This window comes from Prionailurus bengalensis, chromosome A2, assembly GCF_016509475.1.
Source record: "Prionailurus bengalensis isolate Pbe53 chromosome A2, Fcat_Pben_1.1_paternal_pri, whole genome shotgun sequence".
Lineage (NCBI taxonomy): Eukaryota > Metazoa > Chordata > Mammalia > Carnivora > Felidae > Prionailurus > Prionailurus bengalensis.
The window spans coordinates 121503922-121523825 of record NC_057348.1 but is presented as its reverse complement, the minus strand read 5'-3'; the positions used below and the strand labels follow the sequence as shown (position 1 = coordinate 121523825).

At 39.0% G+C, this 19904-nt stretch overlaps 1 protein-coding gene across 1 annotated transcript in view; it reads right to left on the bottom strand.

Annotated features, from left to right (window-relative positions):
• Window positions 1–319: 319 nt before the first annotated feature.
• Window positions 320–19904, bottom strand: part of GARS1 (glycyl-tRNA synthetase 1) — a 44880-nt gene continuing 25295 nt past the window's right edge. The window contains exons 9-17 of the mRNA XM_043589191.1: window positions 18199–18361; window positions 16725–16889; window positions 13510–13617; window positions 12552–12697; window positions 8123–8208; window positions 6224–6333; window positions 3096–3189; window positions 2224–2414; window positions 320–616 (exon numbers count right to left, since the gene is read on the bottom strand). Of these exons, the coding sequence (XP_043445126.1) occupies window positions 491–616; window positions 2224–2414; window positions 3096–3189; window positions 6224–6333; window positions 8123–8208; window positions 12552–12697; window positions 13510–13617; window positions 16725–16889; window positions 18199–18361 (1189 nt within the window). The 3' untranslated portion in view covers window positions 320–490. The remainder of the gene's footprint in view (window positions 617–2223; window positions 2415–3095; window positions 3190–6223; window positions 6334–8122; window positions 8209–12551; window positions 12698–13509; window positions 13618–16724; window positions 16890–18198; window positions 18362–19904) is intronic.

The window sequence follows — 19904 nt, the reverse complement described above, 5'->3', positions numbered from 1 at the left end:
AAAGTAGACAAGTGGTTGCTTGGGGCTGGGAATGAACTGTGATGCTAAGTGCACATGTAACTTCTTTCTGGAGTGATGGAGATGTTCTAAAACTGTATTGCAGCGATGGCTGCACAACTCTAAAATACGCTAAATAAACGTCACTGAATTGGACACTTAAAACTGGTGCGTTTTATGGTATGTAACTTTTACCCCAATATGGCCATTAATTGAAAAACATGTATCAACTGTGTTTAACATTAAGCATGAGCATGTCTACCCAACGGTGGGAAAAACAGCTCTACTGAAAGTGCAGACACATGAGCAAATGGATTACAAGTTTGTTCAGAATTCCTTCGACTTTAATTGTGGGGTAAGGTCAGGCAGCCACTGAGGATAAAATGCAGTCCCCGGGAGCAAATGCGATGCTGTTTGTCAAGTGGACATGAGAAGAGCTTTTTTTTTTTTTTTTTCAATTAGGGCAAGTGGTCAGAAGTCGCCAAAACTGTCGTCATTCCTCGATTGTTTCTTTTTTACCAGTCTCTTGCCCTTCAAAGACAGGATACCTGGCCTCCACATCGGCCCACGTGATGCTGCCATTGGCCAGATCGCAGACCACACTGGGCAGTTCAGAGACCTGCAGTAACAGGAAGGAGAATTCCAAGAATCAACCGACTTGATTAGACTGTCAGAAAGAAAATTCACCCTGAACTCAGGAGAGCCAAATCAGTGTCTAACTAATGACAAGGTCCCTCTACAAACTGGCCCCCACGGAATGTTTCTCGTCACTCTCACGGAAGCCTCCTTAACTATACTGACTTCTCTGCCGGGCCTGCGTTCATGCTTTTCCTCCCAGCCCAGAATGTCTACCGGCTCCCCCTGGATAACTCAATCCTCCCCCAGAGCCCTTCCTAATTATTCTAAATTTGTGTCACCTGAAGCTACTCCAGGTGTTAAATTTAACCCTAAGAAGAGGAGCCCGTCAAGGAACACGAATGAGCGGAGACTGGCCAACTGGAGAGCCCCAACCAAGGGGGCCAGCTGTTCCTCAGCCATAACCAAACACTGGCTACCACACGGCAGAAGTTCCTAAACTGAACGTGCATCAGAATCATCCAGACCGTTGGAACAGTCGTGCCCACCCTCTATCCATCTCCAACCTCCCAGCCCACCCTTCTGTTTCAGTGGGTCTGGGGTGAAGATTTTGCTTATTTAACAAAATCCCAGGTGATGTGAAGGCTGCTGGTCCAGGACCCCATTCTGAGAATCACTATCAGATGGGAATGTAGGTCCAGAGTAGCCAGAACTGGTTTTGTAAAAAGACAAACCAGAAATGCAGGACTTACAACTTAGACTATAAACTCCTGTGGAAAAAAGCAGTCTTTTACTTTTGTTTTCCCTAATTAACTCTCTGTAGCAAGCTGAGCACACAATACGTACTCTAAATAAAACCTCTGCTAAAAATTAATAAAGGAGCCAGGCAGTTGTCAAAGTGGCTGTTCTTTCCTTCCCCTTTCATACTTTTCCTATTATCCCTATCATCCCTTCTCATTAAGTGAAATTACTGAACCATTATTGGCTGTTTTGAATAGATTAACAGGAAAAGTTTAGACATGCACATGTATACAGTTAAAAAGAGATATAAAGATAAAATGTCTAAGCCCCCCCCCCCCCCTCCAGCCCAAGCCTGCCAATAAAACTATGGAAGCAACCACTTGGGATCATACTTCTCTTGCCCAAATAAACAAACAACTACATAAAAGCAAACTGCTGGAGAATGAGCCCAGAGTGAGCCAAATGGTTATAAAATATTAGATAACTGTTAACGGGTATTTTCATAATTAAACCAAGGGGATTTGTGAATCTGTGCTCTGATATAAGCCTATGATTAAAATTCAAATGAAAAAAAAGAGGGGGAGAGCATAAATACAACAAAATCCAGCTCAAATCAGAAGGCACCAGTACACATTTCTAAGATTAAAATGCCTGGGCGCTTGGGTGGCTGAGTCAGTTAAGTGTCCGACTTCAACTCAAGTCGTGATCTCACGGTTCATGGGTTTGAGACCCGCATTGGGCTCTGGGCTGACAGCTCAGAGCCTGGAGACTGCTTCAGATTCTGTGTCTCCTTCCCTCTCTGCCCCTCCTCCACTCACACACTGTGTGTCTTTCTCTCTCAAAAATAAGTAAACATTAAAAAAATTAAAAAAAAAAAAAAAAAAAAAAGCCAAAGAGAACGCCAGCCACCTCTGCTCTAATCTGCCGCATGGAGTCTCGGTCCCGCAGAGTTGCCGTGTGAGGGGTCTTGTTCACCGTATCGAAGTCGATGGTGATGCCAAAAGCCACACCAATCTCATCAGTCCTGGCATAACGTCTTCCAATAGACCCAGAGGAGTCGTCTACTTTGTGAGAGACGCCGTTCCTGGTCAGGGCTTCCGCTGTCCAAAATACAGTAAATTAAAAGTAAAAAATGGAGAAAGTCCCAATATCAACTAAATATCGTCATACAAGCTCAGGAAACTTATAAAAGGAACCGAGACAAGAGAGCAATAAGTAACAGTTGCAAAAGAAAGAAAAATCCCCAAAGTTTCCTACGTGGCTTGCTGGAGCCCAACCCCTCAGTCCTACCTACATCTCACACAGCGGCAGGGCAACAAGTATCCAATCAAAAGCCAAGGCCAGGGGGCCCCGTCCAGACTCCACCACCTCTACTTGTTCGACCCCAAGCAACTCAGTGAACTCTTCCCATTTCCCAACTCTGAAATAAGTGGACCGCCAGAGGACCAGGAGGAGCCCTTTCAGTACTGTGGGTCCAGTGGATGCAGACCCCCTCGGGTTGTTAACACTCACTTAGGAGCCCCTGATGGAGGGAGCAGCACTGAGGTCAAGAAGAGAAGCAAGGATATTTCAAATCTGACACTTGGGTCCTACCCTAACTCAAATGCTAGGAGAAAACGTCCTGAACAAGCATACATCTCTTAGAAGTAAGAGCAGAGGCTAAAATCACTTAGATGTGTTCTTTATTTGACATGTATTTTTACTGAAAAAAAGATACACTTCCTAAAACTGAGTCTACTTGACAGTGTTCTCCTGAAGATTACCCGATTAGATTTGCTTACATAATTCCTTGACAAATGGCATGAACTCCTGGTTTTGGCTCAGTGGCAGGACCGAACATTTGAATGGAGCTACGACAGCAGGGAAACTGAAGAACTACATGGTTTAAAAAGAAGAACATCCAAATACATTAGTTTATAAACATTACTGTCCAAACTTCATTATCAAAATACCAGAAAACATGACACGAAAAGCAGTGTGACAAAAGACAGAAGATAGAACCAGAAGGATCTGGTTTGCAGCTCTGAATTCGAACCGCCTTAGCGAGCTCTGGATCTTGGTTTCTTCATCTAAAAAGCACATATCTACCATCTGCTCTGTTTACTTCATAGGTCTGTTATAAAAAGCTGAATGATGTGAAGCATTCAGAAAGCTACCATAGGGTCGCCTGGGGGGCTCAGTCGGTTAAGCATCTGACTCTGGATTTTGGCTCAGGTCATGATCTCACGGTTCCTAAGTTCAAGCCCCACATCAGTGCAGAGCCTGCTGGAAGATTCTCTCTCCCTCTCTCTCTGCCCCTCCTCCCCTCATGTGCATGCATGCTCGCTCTCGCTCTCTCTCTCTCTCTCTCAAAATTAAAAAATGAAATAAAAAACAGAAAGCTACTATATTAGATGGTTATTTTTTGGTACCACATAAAAGCCTTACTTCTTTCTGTGCAACTTCCCTCTAAATCATCAAATAGTAAATAGTGCCAAAACACAAGATCCAATTCTGTCCTTTAAAAAATTCAGCATAGCCAAAGGATCTATGAGTCTTAGTGACCAGGTAAAACAGACAAGCTTAATTACCTCACAACTGTATATCCAAAAGAAACAGTATAAAACAAAAAGAGATGTTTTGTATACCTATAATAAAAAGTACAACCCTCCTAAACTGCTCCTGAAATAGGCTTCAGAGTTACTCAGAAATAAAGAAAGCAAAGATATTTTGTGGAAGGCAAACTAGTCTACCATTTTGAGTTGGAAATAAGAGCTGACCAGTTTTTCAAAATTTGTATAAAAGGTCCATGGCAAAGCAAGAATATGGAACGCAGAATGAATAGGTTCCACAAAAATAAATGACATGGGTTCCAGCTAAGTCCCTCAAAAGCCTATTTAAATGCTAAGCAACTGTGACTATCCCGCTGTAAGTAAACCCTAGACTCCATGGCTGCCCAAATCCTAGAACATTCGCATTCTTCTTCTTCTTTTTTTTTTTTTCTGAAAGAGAGGGCAGAAGTGATTGAGGAGCAGAGAGAGAGAGGAGTAGAGAGACTCACACGAAGGGCAGAGAGAGAGGAAGAGAGAGAGAAGCAGGGCTAGAACTCACAAACTGTGAGATCATGACCTAAGCTGAAGTCAGATGTTTAACCAACTGAGCCACCCAGGTGCCCCTCTTCTCAATCTCTCTCTCTTTTTAATGTTTATTGACTTATTTTGAGAGAGAGAGAGAGAGAGCAAAGGAGGGGCAGAGAAAGAGAGGGAGAGAGAGAATCCCAAGCAGGCTCCGAGCTCAGTGTGAAGCCTGATGTGGGGCTCGCCCTCACAACCGTGAGATCATGACTGGGGCCAAAATCAAGAGTCGGATGCTTAACCACTGAGCCACCCAGGCACCCCTCCTCTCCTCTATCTTGTGATAATTCTATTTAATGTGAGAGAGAAGCGAGGACCTGCCTTTATAGAAAAATAATTTTTTACATCTCACTGGCAATGTTTTTATACCAAACTTATAGGAAAATTGATTAAGGGACTATGTGATAATAGTTTAAAAACATTTTTGGCTTCCCAGAACCTACTGAAATTTCTCTTCATGAGGGTACTCTCTATGCCATTCATAAAACATGTCACTAATTTATTCTTGCTTAGCCCTTATGAAATTTCTACTAAAATCCTACTTATATCCGTATTGTTAATATTCAAAGAAACAGCTAAAAGATTTTTTTAATCCTTTTATTAGAAAAATAAACAGAAAAGGCTTGCAGCAAAGTTGATATCTAAAAAGAACACTTTCCGTATCCTGCCATGCCTCAAGAATAACCGTGCCTTATATTTACATGTCTGGTGTCTAGACTAGGTTCTGTTGAATGAATGAAAAGCTGTTCCTCAAATGTCAGGAAATGAAGACGCAATGAGGGCAGAGAACAAAATAGTAAGTTTATTAGCTGCCTTATTACCAAGAGTATATCAGACTTTTTAAAATACTGGCACCAAGAACTTATCAGTCTATTCTTCAAGGTTAAATGTCCTAAAAAGAACTAGAGAGTTGACGTCTAACGTCACGTACACTCAGCTGCAGAATGGCCATGCAGGTAAGACTGTTTCATTCAGTTAATTTGATACACACGGTCTCTCCACTCTAGCCAGTCTTCTGATTGATTTCCTGGAAATCTGTGCCTATAAATTAAAGGAGTGTAATTTCTGCAGGCAGTAGCGAGGGAAGAAAGGTGAAGGGAGGCAGAATGAAGAGATAAAGTGGAAGGCATGGAGCAGTGATTCAGAAGCATCAGGGTCAAAAGAAAGCTTGTGGGAGTTAATGAAGACTTCTTAGAAACATTTATCCTTAGCAGAGCTTGAATGCTAGGAGGGCTGTACCGCGGATGTTACTGCCCAATTTACTACCTGTCAATCTCCTGCACTAGAATCGCTTGGGGTTCTTATAAAAAAAATACAGATCCCTAGGTCTCAGATCTGTGAATCAGTATCTCTGGAGGAGAACCTTTACCCCCCAAGTCCCCCAATTTTATGCTGTTTGAGAAAGTTCCCTTTAACACTTAGTGCACAGATACAGTTAAGTGGCTTGGCTAAATTCTCTGAGCCGTCCCCTTCTTCCCAATTTTCTAAAAACATCTACCAGTATCTTCCATTGATGCAACACAGATAGTTCCCCCAAAGTAATATGTTCTGTCTCAGAATATAAGAGCACCAGGCAACTAACACAATGGCATCTAGAATAACCTGCACATCCTAAAGCTCAAGTGAGCTACATAAGAAAGTTTTTTGCTTTGTAAAGAGTTAAGCAAAGAGGAATGTTAACATCACTAAAACATTTAGTAATTAATCAATCATCCAGAGTCTTCTTAATAATGTACTTCAGGAAATTACATTCTCTGACACTGTAAGAGAATAGTGTACTGTACAAGACAACTTACCGTTCTCTGTTCATCTCCCTCACGTACATGGAATGTATGTTCAAATACCGTATACATGATCCTGCCCAGGCCAAAGGAGGGTTCGATTACATTCGGAACAACTTCTTCCACTGCAAACGAGATAGAAATCCAGTGACATTCTCTCAAACCCTGCGTAATGCATTGCAGCTCCTCTCTAAACAAGTCTTGTTAGCACTAAAAATATCTATTCTGGATGGATTTGACCGCTCCCGTACATCAGAACAAAAGCAGAACATTCCTTAAAACTATTTGCTGATAGGAAACATGATGCCTTTAAAGAGTGAAAGTGGAGTGAAAAAGTTTTTCACCAAATTTAGTTGTTTATATGGCAGTGAAAATGACACAAAGTACCAGAGTATTCCTTCCACAGTGTACCACAGTTGGTAAGCTACGATCAACAGCAGCTACTCCATCATCTGCCTTGCCTTGCCTTGCAGAAAACATTAAAACTCTCGAGCTTTTATAAGACTTTGCTAGAACCAGAGATCTACCACCACAGCTGACAAAACTAACAAAAACAATTCCTACACACAACAAGTATCACATGCTTTTGTGTTTTTATCTTGCTATCTTGATGAGAACTCTTTAAGCAAGCCAAGTTACTGCCATTGTACTTCCAAGGTTCTGGGGTCAAGAGGCCTTCAGAGAAGTTTGCGCAGGAATCTGTTCTCAATCAAAGACATTTACCAGAGGCCCCACATGGGTGAGGCTATACCCGTGGTACACATAGGAAATGTATTCATTACTTACTACTCACAAAGAAAACACTGCTAAGCACTGGGTCTAAGGTAACTGAGCTTAACCTTAGAGAATTTGTTTCAAGGGAAAGGAGATAAGTAGAACCAAAAATTCACATATGTGGAGGAAAAGGGAGGCTGTTTCTTTTGTCTGTGATAAAGAGTAAGAGTAACATGGTAGAAATATGACCAAGGTATTTTCTGCCCATCCTTCTGGGTCATCCAAGCAACAGTAAAGTGCAGTTCTGAACCGGCCGCCAGAGTGGTGGCTAAAAAGCCCCAAAGCAAGAAGTATCCCCTGCTTACTCCCATCACTGCTCAGACTGCTTTTACAGCTCACGGAAGCCTGGCTATAGGGCAGGCCAAACACAAATGGAAAAGTAGGCCTACTCTCTCCATTAGCGGTCCCTTCTCAAATACCCACCTACTACTCTCAGTTTCCAGAAACTTCTACTCAGCCACAATTAACCATAAGCATCCTTTGTATATTCTCCAAAACACTCATATCCCAATTCATACAATTTGTTCTATAAAAATAATCATCTCCTTGTCTTTTAAAGAAGCAGGAAAGATCATTAATCTAAATGACTTTTAACAGATTAATTTTGCCACAAAAGACAGGAGTTCTCTCCTTTGCTTAAGAAACAAAAGGACTTTTCCTTAAAATGAAGGAAAAAAAAAGATGGTTTTCATCAAAGAGATATTCTTCATATGCATCTCAGGCCATAGGAAATATAAAGGTGGCATTATAAACTATTTTTCAATATTGACACAATTAAATTTTTTAAAAAGGCAAAAGATAATGCCTTAAACATATTCATCAGATTTAGGGTTGTGGCATTAAAGATCTATTTTTCCTCTTCAAATTTTCTGTAAAATGGTTATGTCATAAAACTTAAAGAAAAAAAACTTCAAGGATTGTGATGATTTTAAGTTTGTTTATTTATTTATTTATCTATTTTGAGAGAGAGAGAATGCTCGTGAAACGGGGGGAAGGGGCAGAGCGAGAATCTGACAGAAGAGCCCAACATGGGACTGGAACTGACGAACCCTGAGATCATGACCTGAGCCAACAAGAGTCGGACGCTTAACTAACTACGCCACCCAGGCACTCCGTGTTTAATTATTTTAAGAAATTTACCATGTAGTGTTTTCTGGAATCTCTTCACGTTGACCATGTCTTTTGTTAACTGAAATGTTTTCCCCTCAGTTTCAATAGTGAATTCCCTACAAACAAAACACATCTTGCATTAGTGACATCATGCATCCTTATGCCTTAATTTAAAGGAGTTTTACCAACTGCTTTACTGTTTTCATTTTAAGTGTAATACAGCTTGGTCAACTCTCCAGGTAAAATAGGTAAAGCCAAATTTAAAATATTTCATAAGGAATACCAAACTAAGTATTATATTAACAATGGCACCAAATAATATTGTAGGAAGCACCCAAAAATATGACTTGTCTTATAAAATTCCACAAGTGACCCAATGACTAATTCCTTTCGTTTTGAGATGAAAATAAAGCCCAAACCAATTTTTTTTTTAAATTCAGTTTTAGAATAATTACAATGAATTTGTCAGAAACAGGCCTGCTGGCAAAAAGACCACTGTTCTCATTATTGTTCCAACTAATGTAAAAGTGACAAGGTTGTCATCTAATAGGAAGTAATTTTAAAACCTCCACACTATTCCAAAATAAACTTTGACACTTCTGTTGGTGAAGATCAGCTTCAAGAAGTTTAATGATTCTGTCTGATATCCCTCCAAAAATCACTGACTTGCATTGTGTTCAGGTCCTGAGATCTGCCCGTTCCATTTCAGGTTATAACAATTTACCTTTACAAAGCACTTCACTGCAGTACCTATATTTCCGCTTAGGAGGTATTTCTCACATTATAACTGGTCTGGATTCATCTTGGCTCACAAGCAGCTCGGTGCCAGGAAAAGAGAGCCCTCGTGTGGTTGTCTTTGGAGCTGTATACTTGGCACATGTTGCAACTGTGTTTTTGCTAGTCTGTAGCACTGATAATCTCATGCATTTTTTGAGTGGTTTTCACTGATTTCCTTCATTTTTACCATTTTGTCTGAAGTTTGTTAAGTGCATTAAAATTCCATTACATAAACATTATCATATATTCTGTGAGTACAGTCTAAGTGCAGAGTAGGTAACAGTTATAAAAAAGCTGAAATTAGCAAAAAGATACCCATTACGTAAGAATAATTAATAAAGGAAGTGGTCATGTTTGTGACAAATAATGGTATCTAGTGCTCTAACTTGTCCATTTTAATGGGATTTGATGTTGTTTTAGCATAAGCAATGTTAATTCTGGGAGACCAGAATGTTTTAAAATTTTCCTACTGAAATGGACGATCATATCTTCAACTTGTTATAAGCATTCATCTTACGACAGTTTTTTTTTTAAGCTTATTTATCTTGAAAGAGAGAGAGAGCACAAGCAAGGAAGGTGCAAAGAGAGAGAGGAAGAGACAGAATCCCAAGCAGGCTCTGTGCGGTCAGCGTGGAGCCGGATGTGGGGCTCAAACTCATGAATCGTACGATCATGACCTGAGCCAAAATCCAGTCAGATGCTTAACCAACCAAGCCACCCAGGTGCCCTGTATGATAGTTCTTTTGACTAAATGTATGTACACGTGCAACCACCATCAATCACCCCAAGGCTCCATGGCTCCATTTCAATCCCCTCCACAACAATCAGCAAGTGACATGCTTTCTATCACTATAAACTAGTTTCACCTTTCCCAGGGTTTTGCATATTTGTGTCAGATTTCTTTCACTTAGCCTATTGTCTAGGGTCAAGTATGAAATATATCAGGGTTTGCAGGCCATATGCAATGTCTCGTACTCTTTGTTTTTTTAAGTAACTCCTTAAATGCAAAACTCATTCTTAGTTGGAGGTCTGTACAAAAAGAATGTAAAAGATTTTTCAAGTGCACTTAAAAAACTGTACTCTTGGGTGCCTGGGTGGCTTGGTCGGTTAAGCGTCTGACTTAAGGTCATGATCTCATGGTTCATGAGTTCAAGCCCTGCATCGGGCTGTCTGCTGTCAGCACAGAGCCTGCTTCAGATCCTCGGTCCCTTTCATTCTCTGCACCCCTCAATAAAAAAAAAAAAATTTTTAACCTGTATTCTTTGGTTATTAAGTATTCTATAAATGGCAATTAAGTTGATTAAGTGTTTATACCTTTAAACTCCTATTGTTTTTGTTTTGTTTTAAACTCCGATTTTTGTTTGGTCTTCTTACTCTACCAAATATTGAGAGAAGGGAATAGAAAACTTTGACTATAATTGTGGATCTATTTTTCCTTCTAGTTATGTCAGGTTTGTTTTACATATTTTGAGGTTGTTTTTAGTTGAATACAGTTAGAATATGCCTTCTTGATGAACTGATCCCTTTAACATTATGAAATGTAACTCTTTCCATACTAACTTCCCTTATTCTGAATTGACTTTGATGTTAATTCAGCCACTTCTAACTTAATGATTAATGTTTGTATGGGAAATATTTTTTATTCTTTTACTTTTAAGCCTATTTGTGTATTATAATCACAGCAAATTTCCTGTAAATAGCACTTAATTGGGTCTTGATTTCTTTAGCTAGTCTGACAATTGATGGCTATTAATTCAAGTGTTTAGATAACTACATTTAATATAATTACTGATACTGCTGAATTTGAAGCTACCATCTCATGAGTTACTTTCTATTTGTCCCATCTTTTCTTTGTTTTTCTCCTCTTGTCTTCTTCTGGAGTATTTTTTATTATTCTATTTTATCTCCCTTATTGGTTTATTAGTTACATTCCTTTGGTTTTTGTATTTTTCCAGGTAATTGCTCTAGAGTTCACCATATGTATTTTTTCAAACTTATCATAGTCTACTCTCAAATAGTATTATGCCACTTCACATATAATATATGCACCTTACAACAGTATATTCCCAATTCTTTGCTCTCATCCTTTGAGTTACTGACGGCACACATTTTACTTCTATATGTTGTAAATTTCACAATACGTTATTGTTTTTGCTTTAAACAGCACATTATCTTTTAAAGAAATTAAATAAAATGTCCTTTATCTTACCCATATTGCGAATTGTTGTTTCTAGAGCTCTTTATTTCTTTGGTAGCTAATTTCCACACTTCTGCCTGAAGAGCTTCCTCTAACACTTCACCTAGTATAGGTCTGCTGGCAATGTATTCTCTCAGCTTTTGTTTGTAAGAAAGTATTTTGCTTGGCAGAGGATTTTTGGTTGTTAAGCACCTTAAAAGATTTTATTCTATTGTGCTGTGGTTTGCATTCTTATCTTTGCTCCTTTTAATGTAATGAGCCTTTGTTCCCCTGGCTACTTTAAGGACATTTCTCTTTATGACTGGTTTTCAGCAATTTGATTCTAATGTACCTTCATGTGGTTTTGTGTTTATTTTGCTTGAGTTTGCACTTTTTTAATCTGGGTTTTCTGTTTGTAACAAATTTGGAAATTTCTGAGCAACTGTATGTATCTTCAGCTATTTTCTCTGTATACCGTCTCTGGGACTCCCAATTACAGATATGTTAGACAGCCTCATATTAATCCAAAGGACATTTTTTCCCCAGTCTTTTTTTGTATAGCTTCTTTTTGGATAGTTTCTATTGCTATGTCTTTGAGTTCAATGATCTTCCTTCTGTGATGTTTAACCTACTGTTAATCCCATTTGGTGAATTTTCATTTGCAAAACTGCCTCTAGATGTCCACTGTCTCTTTTTATATATGTATTTCCATTTCTCACCTCAGATGTTCATGTTTTCCCTTACATCTGTGAGCATATGAAGCATATTTATTACTGTTTTAACATCCTTATGTATTTATTCATCATGTTTGTCACTTCTAGGTGTTTCTTTTGACTGACCTCCTCAATATGGGCTATGTTTTCATGCTTTTTCATGTGTTTACAAATTTTTTTATTGTTTGTCAAACATGGTACATTTTATATCATTTAGTGCTGGATTTTGTCATATTCCTTTACAGATTTGTCTCTACTGTTTTTATATTCATGCTTAAAACAATTACAGAGACCACTCCAAAGCTCAAAAAAAGAGCAATGACTGAGAGGCATATGTCATTTCTAATTATTCCTCAGTCACTTCCTTGGACAAGTCTCCTCCTCTAAGAAAGTTATTGGGGGAAAAAAGATCTTTATAGTTCATTTCAAATCTATTTCCAGGCTATAATGCCAAAATCTCAGGAATGACAGTTCTATAAATATAGCCAAGAGATAATACTTACCTGCAAAAAATTTCTAAAGAAACTGAGCTCACCCTTTCAGAACCTGCAGAGAGAACATCTCTAACTGAAGCAGATAAAAGTACACATCTTAGGGACGCCTGGGGTAGCTCAGTCAGTTCTTGATTTTGGCTCAGGTCACGATACCAGTCATGGGACTGGGCCCCACACTGGGCTCCACACTCAGCATGGAGCCTGATTAAGATTCTCTCTCTCTTCCTCTGCCCACGCATACACTCTCTCTCTCTCTCCCCAATTAAAAAAAAAAAAAAAGTACACATCTTAAATCTTACCCTTTCTCATTCAGTAGTTTTTCCATCTCTGTAATGTAGCACTCCTCACAAATGGTAAGGTATTCCAGCACCAGCTTTGCATCCTTCTTATATGCCTTCCCAATGGCTCCCTTATTGGGTTCAAACTGAACAACATTGACTGTTTTGTATGAAGTAGTCAAGGAATCCAAAAACACAGAACTGCCATACTATGGGAATGATCTTGAGAACAATCCATCGTTGACATAAAACAACGACCAGTTCTCTATTGGCATCCTAGACACTGTTTATACTGACGCCAAATGCAAAATGAAATAACTACCCTCAAAATCATTCAAACAAATCCTCACTCAAAACAGGTAAACGCTGTCAACAGAGATTTTTACAAAGTTATAGTGACGTGAAAGGGATATTATCTAATCAGCAACACACCCTGATACACAGAATAACCTCTGCTAACCATTTAACGGACTTCTGAAATGTCTCAAACACAACAGGATCTATTTCCTGTCACTGGCCTAGCCCTGAGGTAAGCTCACAAACTCACTGCCTGGTAAAGAATGGAAAGTTCTACTTTACGGATTTACAGATCAAGTGAACTAAATTATTATTTCACCTACCATTAAATGGCACTCATCTTTTAATAGAAGTAGTACTCACCAGGTGCCCTTTATTTAAAGAGCATGTAGGTGGGTGCAGGTGTGGGGAAATGCATTTTGGAAACAGCTGACAAAAACTGGCCAATACTGTGAAAGATGTTCAGAGCATTTTTCTGAATATGCTTCTTTTAAAGACCAAACATCGGATGGGTGTGTTGGATTAGAAAAATGAGAACAGGAAAGAAGCAATGACAAGGGTAGATATTGCCACAACATCCAAAACATGTCAGTTTATCCATAGAGTGTACAGAAATGGACTTAGCCATTTTCAGGATGTTTACACTTGAGTCCAGAGTTGTTAAAGTGACCAGAAAGGATATAGGCTCTTTCAGAGGTTTCTCAGCTACAAGTGGGACTTTGGTGGCTCGAGCATGACAAGAAAGGTCATAACAGGAACGATCAGCACATCCGACAATCTCAATCCAGCCCTAAGAAGACATAACAGATAAAAAACACTTATTACTTACGCTGAGCTCATTCACAGATGCATGCATATTATAACTCTTTCACATACCCAAAGATAATTCAATTATAGCATCTTCATTCAACTTTTATAAATATTTGGAATGGGAATAGTTTTATATATCAGGCAGCTAACAACCCTATAAAATATAATTCACACATATACGTAAAACTGTCTTGTTTTTTGGACAGATTTATTTTGCCATATTGTGAATGTGGGGTAAACTAATATATTCTAGGATTTATTTATGGAAATAAAATGTGAACTCAGACAAAACCAGTAGATGGGTTTCAAATTTGTGACCGTGATTCCAAATGAAACTGGCAAAAACCACTACTCTCTGAGGATGAAGCGTCCACTTGCTGTCACAGCTTGGCATCATGTGGCTGTGCTAAACACACACCTCGGCTGGCCATGAGCATGGGCATTAATGTTCAATTCGGTTTCCTACCCAACAAAAGAAATCTCGGTAAAGAGCAGGTAACATTGAAGTCATAGACTAAAACTTCACAGCATTACCACCACAGAGATGTCAGGGTCATTTCCTGTTAATATCTATGATACTTTTCAAAAGCACAATCTACATTGTTTTCAAAGACCCTTAATAACCTGTAAGATCTAAAGAAGTAAAAGGCTTGTTTTAGTAGATATCTAGTTAGTCCTTCTCGCATGTAGTTTTTGGCCTTTGATCCAAAGAGAATGGAAAAATGCAACCATCGCAACGATAAGCTTTCCAAGCACATGTTACCAGACGGGGTGTGTGGACTAAAGAGGGCAAATATAAACCTCGTAAGCTCAGAAGCCCCAATACATAACCACAACAACAAAACAGGAATTAAAGAGAAAAAACGAAGCCTAAAAGCACGTAACTTGATCATCTGACATTCACGGAAGATGTCAACATATTTACACACTAAAAGGTAAAATTACAAAAACATGTCTGAGGATGGCAAGCAACAATTCTGGGCTAGTGCTTACCTCTGAGGAAGGAGAAGAAAAGGGTGAAGCATTAGAGGTCTCAGCAACTTTTTTTTTTTTAATTGAAAAAAATAAAATATGAAGTACACAATAATAAAGTGTTAAAGTCTTTTCTTGAATGCATAGACCATCTAGTTTCTACTGAGCGGACTGTTGTACTGACAGAGGCTTCAGATGGGCAGGGAAGCTCTTTACCTGTTTCATTTCCCTGATTTAAGTGAGGGAGAAACAACTCTCCTTTGTTCTAGGCTGCAATGGATCAACTTGAACAGGGTTTTGGCATTTCCTTTCCTGTCTACAACATGCTCAGCAAATTGCACCAGGTCACTACAGTTTGGTAAACTGTTAACAACTATGACATTTTATAAAGCAGCTAATTTAATAAAATCACTACTGTGAGGACTTAAAACAATAAAAAAAATCTTTAAAGGAGTTCTCCCCTCCCCTTAGAAGTGCCTGGTACTTTTAGGCTTCTGGTTTTGTTTAGCTTTCCAATGACCTTCCGTAAAATGTTGCAGCCTAATCTCAATGCTGAGCCCACATACCCTTTTTGAAAATATTTTCTTTATTTATAAAAAATATTGAGGTACAATGGACACGCAGCATTGTGTTAGTTTCAGGTGTGCAATGTATTGACTCAGTATTCATACATATTGCAAACTGAGTGCCCAGGAAGTCCAGTTACCATCCGGCACCAGACATCCGGCACCAAATGATGATCTCACGGCTCAGAAGTTCGAGCCCCGCATTGGGCTTTGTGCTGACAGCTCGGATCCTAGAGCCTGCTTCTGATTCTGTGTCTCTCCCCCTCATCTGCCCCTCCCCTGCTCGTGCTCTGTCTCTCTCTCTCTCTCTCTCTCAAAAATAAATAAACATTAAAAAAAAAAAAAGAATAAAAGACAAAAAACAACAGCAAAGAAAATATGCAACAGAAATCCACAAAGCCTAAAATATTTTTACATTTACCGTAGAAAATGCTTGCTGATCCCTCATCTAGAAGAGACGTGAACCACTTTTGGGGAGATGTATACAACTGGAAGTTTCACTTTCTACATAATATTCTTCAGAATTACTTTTTGTTTTTTGTTTTACAAAAATGAGTCATCTTTAAATGACTCATTTTTATTTTTAATTCTTAAAAATGAACCTATTAAAAGAAAGTCATTTTGAAAAGTAAAGAGTGAAGGGCATATGGGAACCAATGACTGTCAAAAGTCACTGAGACGCCTCTCCAGCACCAAATAAGGGAAATGCCAGAAGGCTCTCCACCTCCTTGTTCTGGATGCCACCTTGTTCTCATTGCCACCAGAGCAGAAAGCATCACCTATATCCAAATGACTTTTTTTTTTTAAACGTTTATTTTTAGTAATGTCTACGTCCAATGTGGGACTCCAACTTATGACCCAGAGGTCAAGAGTCACATGCTCTTTTGACAGAGACAGCCAGGCGCCCCTCCTATGCCCAAATGTTTGTCACGTCTAAGCTCCAGTACGAATGTTCATGTTTGGGAGGTGGGGATGGGGTGGTACAGTGAAGCAGTAACCTGGAGGTCTTCTCTGAATAACCGTTAAATACACAGAATTTGAAGAAAGGTAGTTCCTAAACAAGAGATCATAATCTACTTGTCTATTGCCAAAACCTACCAAATAGCTCTCTAAACAAAGAGCACCATGTTTTTCTCTACTCGGCCTTACCACCATTCCCAACACTTTCTGGGGTCCTTGTCAGGAAGGAGGCCACCCCATCTTAGGCGCACCCAGGGATATTACCAAAAATACTGGCCACCCCAAGAATGTACACACCAGCACTGCCCCATTAGACTTTCACTCTCCATCTCTCCCTGTGTCTCTCTCTTACTGTCTCCATTAAAGCCGTCTAAGTCTACAAAGGCCTCTTGGGACATGAGAGTAACCCCTTCCTTATAAGGGGGCACGAGGCAATTGCCTTTTCCATTTTGCTTAAGAAAAAAAAAAAAAAAAACCTTTTCTCCTTGTTCCACTCTGACATAAAGCACATGAAAGGCAATTTTGATATTCATGCTCCTAAGTTAACAGCGTGACGGTCACATGCTAACAACCCTCCCATTCTCCTTACATAGGACGTTTTAGATTCGGCATCCCAACAGTCACAGGCATAGTGGGCCATCTCATTCTCCATGTGCTGTCGGAAGCGGAGTTTATCTGGAGATACTCCAACCTTCGTGAGGTAGAGGTAGATGCGGCCAATGAAGTAGCCTAATACTGAGTTGTTAATCACACCCTAAAAAAATTAATGAATAAACAAGTAAATAAATAAGCAAGCAAACATGCGAGCAAGCACAGAGGAAGGAAAAAAACATGCACATTCTTTCAAAGGCCAACATACCGTTTTCAATCTATTCATAATCTACTGAAAAACATTCGAAACACAAAGTAAGCTAATTTATCCAGCTTTCAGAACAATCTCAAATACCCAGAATGTGACTGTGGCTATTTTTAATGGGGTTAACGTCAAGTTAACAAGCTGATAATAATGGGAGTGATTCAAAATCTTTCTGCCATACTCACTGGGTCAGCATAAAATTCAGCCCAATACCTCACACCCTCTATAACTACAGTATTAAAAATGACATTCATAATAATGACCCTATGGATTGGAAGATATATTTCTTCTGAATTAACAGAAGTAATAAGACACGTTGAGGGAATTTTAACGTATCCTTATGCACTGAAGTTTGTACACCCCACATTGTATGTGTCATCGTACTATTACAGCACCAGAAGGATCTTGGAAATCATCTAGCCCCCATCTCCAACCTGCTGCTGGGCTCTTCTCTACAAAATAGCTGCCAAGTTATCACCCAGCCTCCAGTGGAGTATTTTCAGGGGCAGGAAGTTCATTGTTTCCTGAAGCAATTCACTCCACTATCAGGCCACAGCTACTATAAGAAAGTTTTCACTCACTCATTTCTCCAGACAAATGATTGGAGAAATTTTATTCTACACAAGACTTTATCCCAATACAGAAGAGATTAAAATCCCGAGGGCTTGCTTTCTGTGAGTCACAATGCCTCCCCAAAAGTAGCACATATTGAAAAAAGTTGGATTGATAATGCAGAGTTCAAACCAAGATCTTTTTTCCAAGTGCTCTGCTAAATATGTTTTTCACGTTAGACCCCATGGCCCACAAATCGGCATGTTCACGTAATTTCCTCCCATTATAACAATAGTATAGAATAAATACTATATAAAAACAAACTCTATATAAAAAATAAAATGACCGGGTTGCCCAGGTGGCTCGGTCAGTTAAGCACCTGACTTCAGCTCAGGTCATGATCTCGCAGTTCTTGAGTTTAAGCCCTGCATCGGGCTCTCTTCTGTCAGCACAAGCCCTCTTCGGATCCTCTCTCCCCGCCTCTCTCTGCCCTTCCCCTACTCATGCTCTCTGTCTCTCTCAAAAATAAATAAACATAATAAAATAATACAATGACTGCTAAAATAAATATTTTATTATTCAGTACACAGAATTTGTTAAGTGCTGGAGTCCCTGAAGAGGAATAACCTAAAGGAAGTTACCGACAGAATCTTACCTGTTCAACAGCATCTCCTAGGCGCATTTTCCTAGCAGACTGTCCGCTGACCTGGGCTTTTGCTGAATACAAATAAAGGTGGAGGTCTGCGACATTCTGGAACTTGGGATGGTCCTTCTCACTGGGATCTACAAAGTGCTCAATTTCTGCCATTGTGAATTCTCTGGAAGCAAAAACATAAAAGTGGCATGCTTAACTATAAAAAATAAATGAGGCCCTTATTTTCAACTTTATTCTACAATGATATAACCCCTCACACGACAGGAATCTTTTATCACTACACAAGAAAATTGTTTCCTAAGGGAATGGCATGAAAAAAAAAAAAGTCTGATTAAGTTTGTGTAGGTAGTTGTTATTTTTAAACACATTAATGAAAACTTCACTACTTGCTTAAATAGTATTTTAAAGAAATACAGTCAAATTTCTCTCAAATATTAACTCCTTCTATCTAATGACAAAGATTCTTTGCTCGGCCAAACTTTAATCAGTCTCCTGAACCTCCTCCTAGGCCCATCTGTACACTTCCTTATAAAATCCAATTTTAGCAAGCACCCTGCTAAGTCAGTTTAACCAGAACCCCTCCCCCGCTTGCTACGTGTGATCACTTCTGGTATCTTTTAGGGTTTGTCATCCTCCACCATCCCCCACATGGTATCTGATCACCCTGGCCTGCCTTCGGCAAGATCCTGTTAGGCTGGTTTAGTCAGAATCCCCCTTTCCCCTGATACTCCCTTTTAGTAATTTTCTAACTACTGACCCCCACCATCCTCCTTGGCTATAAATCCCCTCTTACCCATGATATATTCAAAATTGGGCCCTGTTCTATACTGAGATCCTTTTCCCCTACCATAATAATCTTGAATAAAATCTGTTTCTACCACTTTCATTACTGTCCATCTCTGTTTTTCCTTTAATACTAACCACAACAAAAGATTCTTACTTTCAATGGAAAATAATTTTTAAAGAACAGATTGATACAGTTTTCAATATTAGGAAAACTTAAGCCAAAGTCAGATGCAAAAAAGAAATGAGATATTTAATAGTGACTTCCAAATAAAATGGTTTTCCTTAAAGCACTAGCAAGTCTTTATAAATATACACTAAATGAGTTCCAATGTGAAATTAAAAGTGAAGTGAAACTGTTCTTTAGCTTTTATAGCAGTTTGGTTTCTTCCTTTTTCTTGCTCTGAACAAGTAAATGACAGATAATGGCACCATACGGCTGGCTTCTTTAGAGTAACGGCTTCTTGAATAAAGTGTTATTCAAGGTTGAGGACATAAGGTATAAATTGAACAGGCTAACACCAAGCTAACTGCATAATGCTGAAATAAATATGCATATAGTAATGGTTTCCCTAAGAGATTTCTCTGAATGGCAATTAAGTAGCTATTGAGGGAAAAGTGGTTTAAGCTATGAGTGAAAATCAAATCTCTCTTCTTTAAACAAACTCTCCCCCCCCACACACACACATTTACTACTGCACTTTCATGATTATTTCTGATGTTTCAAAGTAAAGAAAAATTGCTTAAGTGGGTTTTAAAAATACATGAAATGCATTGCAAAAGAGCTCTGATTTTTAAATTTTATTTTTTAATGGTATTTACTTGGCCCCACAGCACCTATATCTTGTCTTCTGACCACTATCAAACATCTGTGTGCATTGAAACATGACAGAGAAGCACAATGTCTGTCCTTACATAGCTTA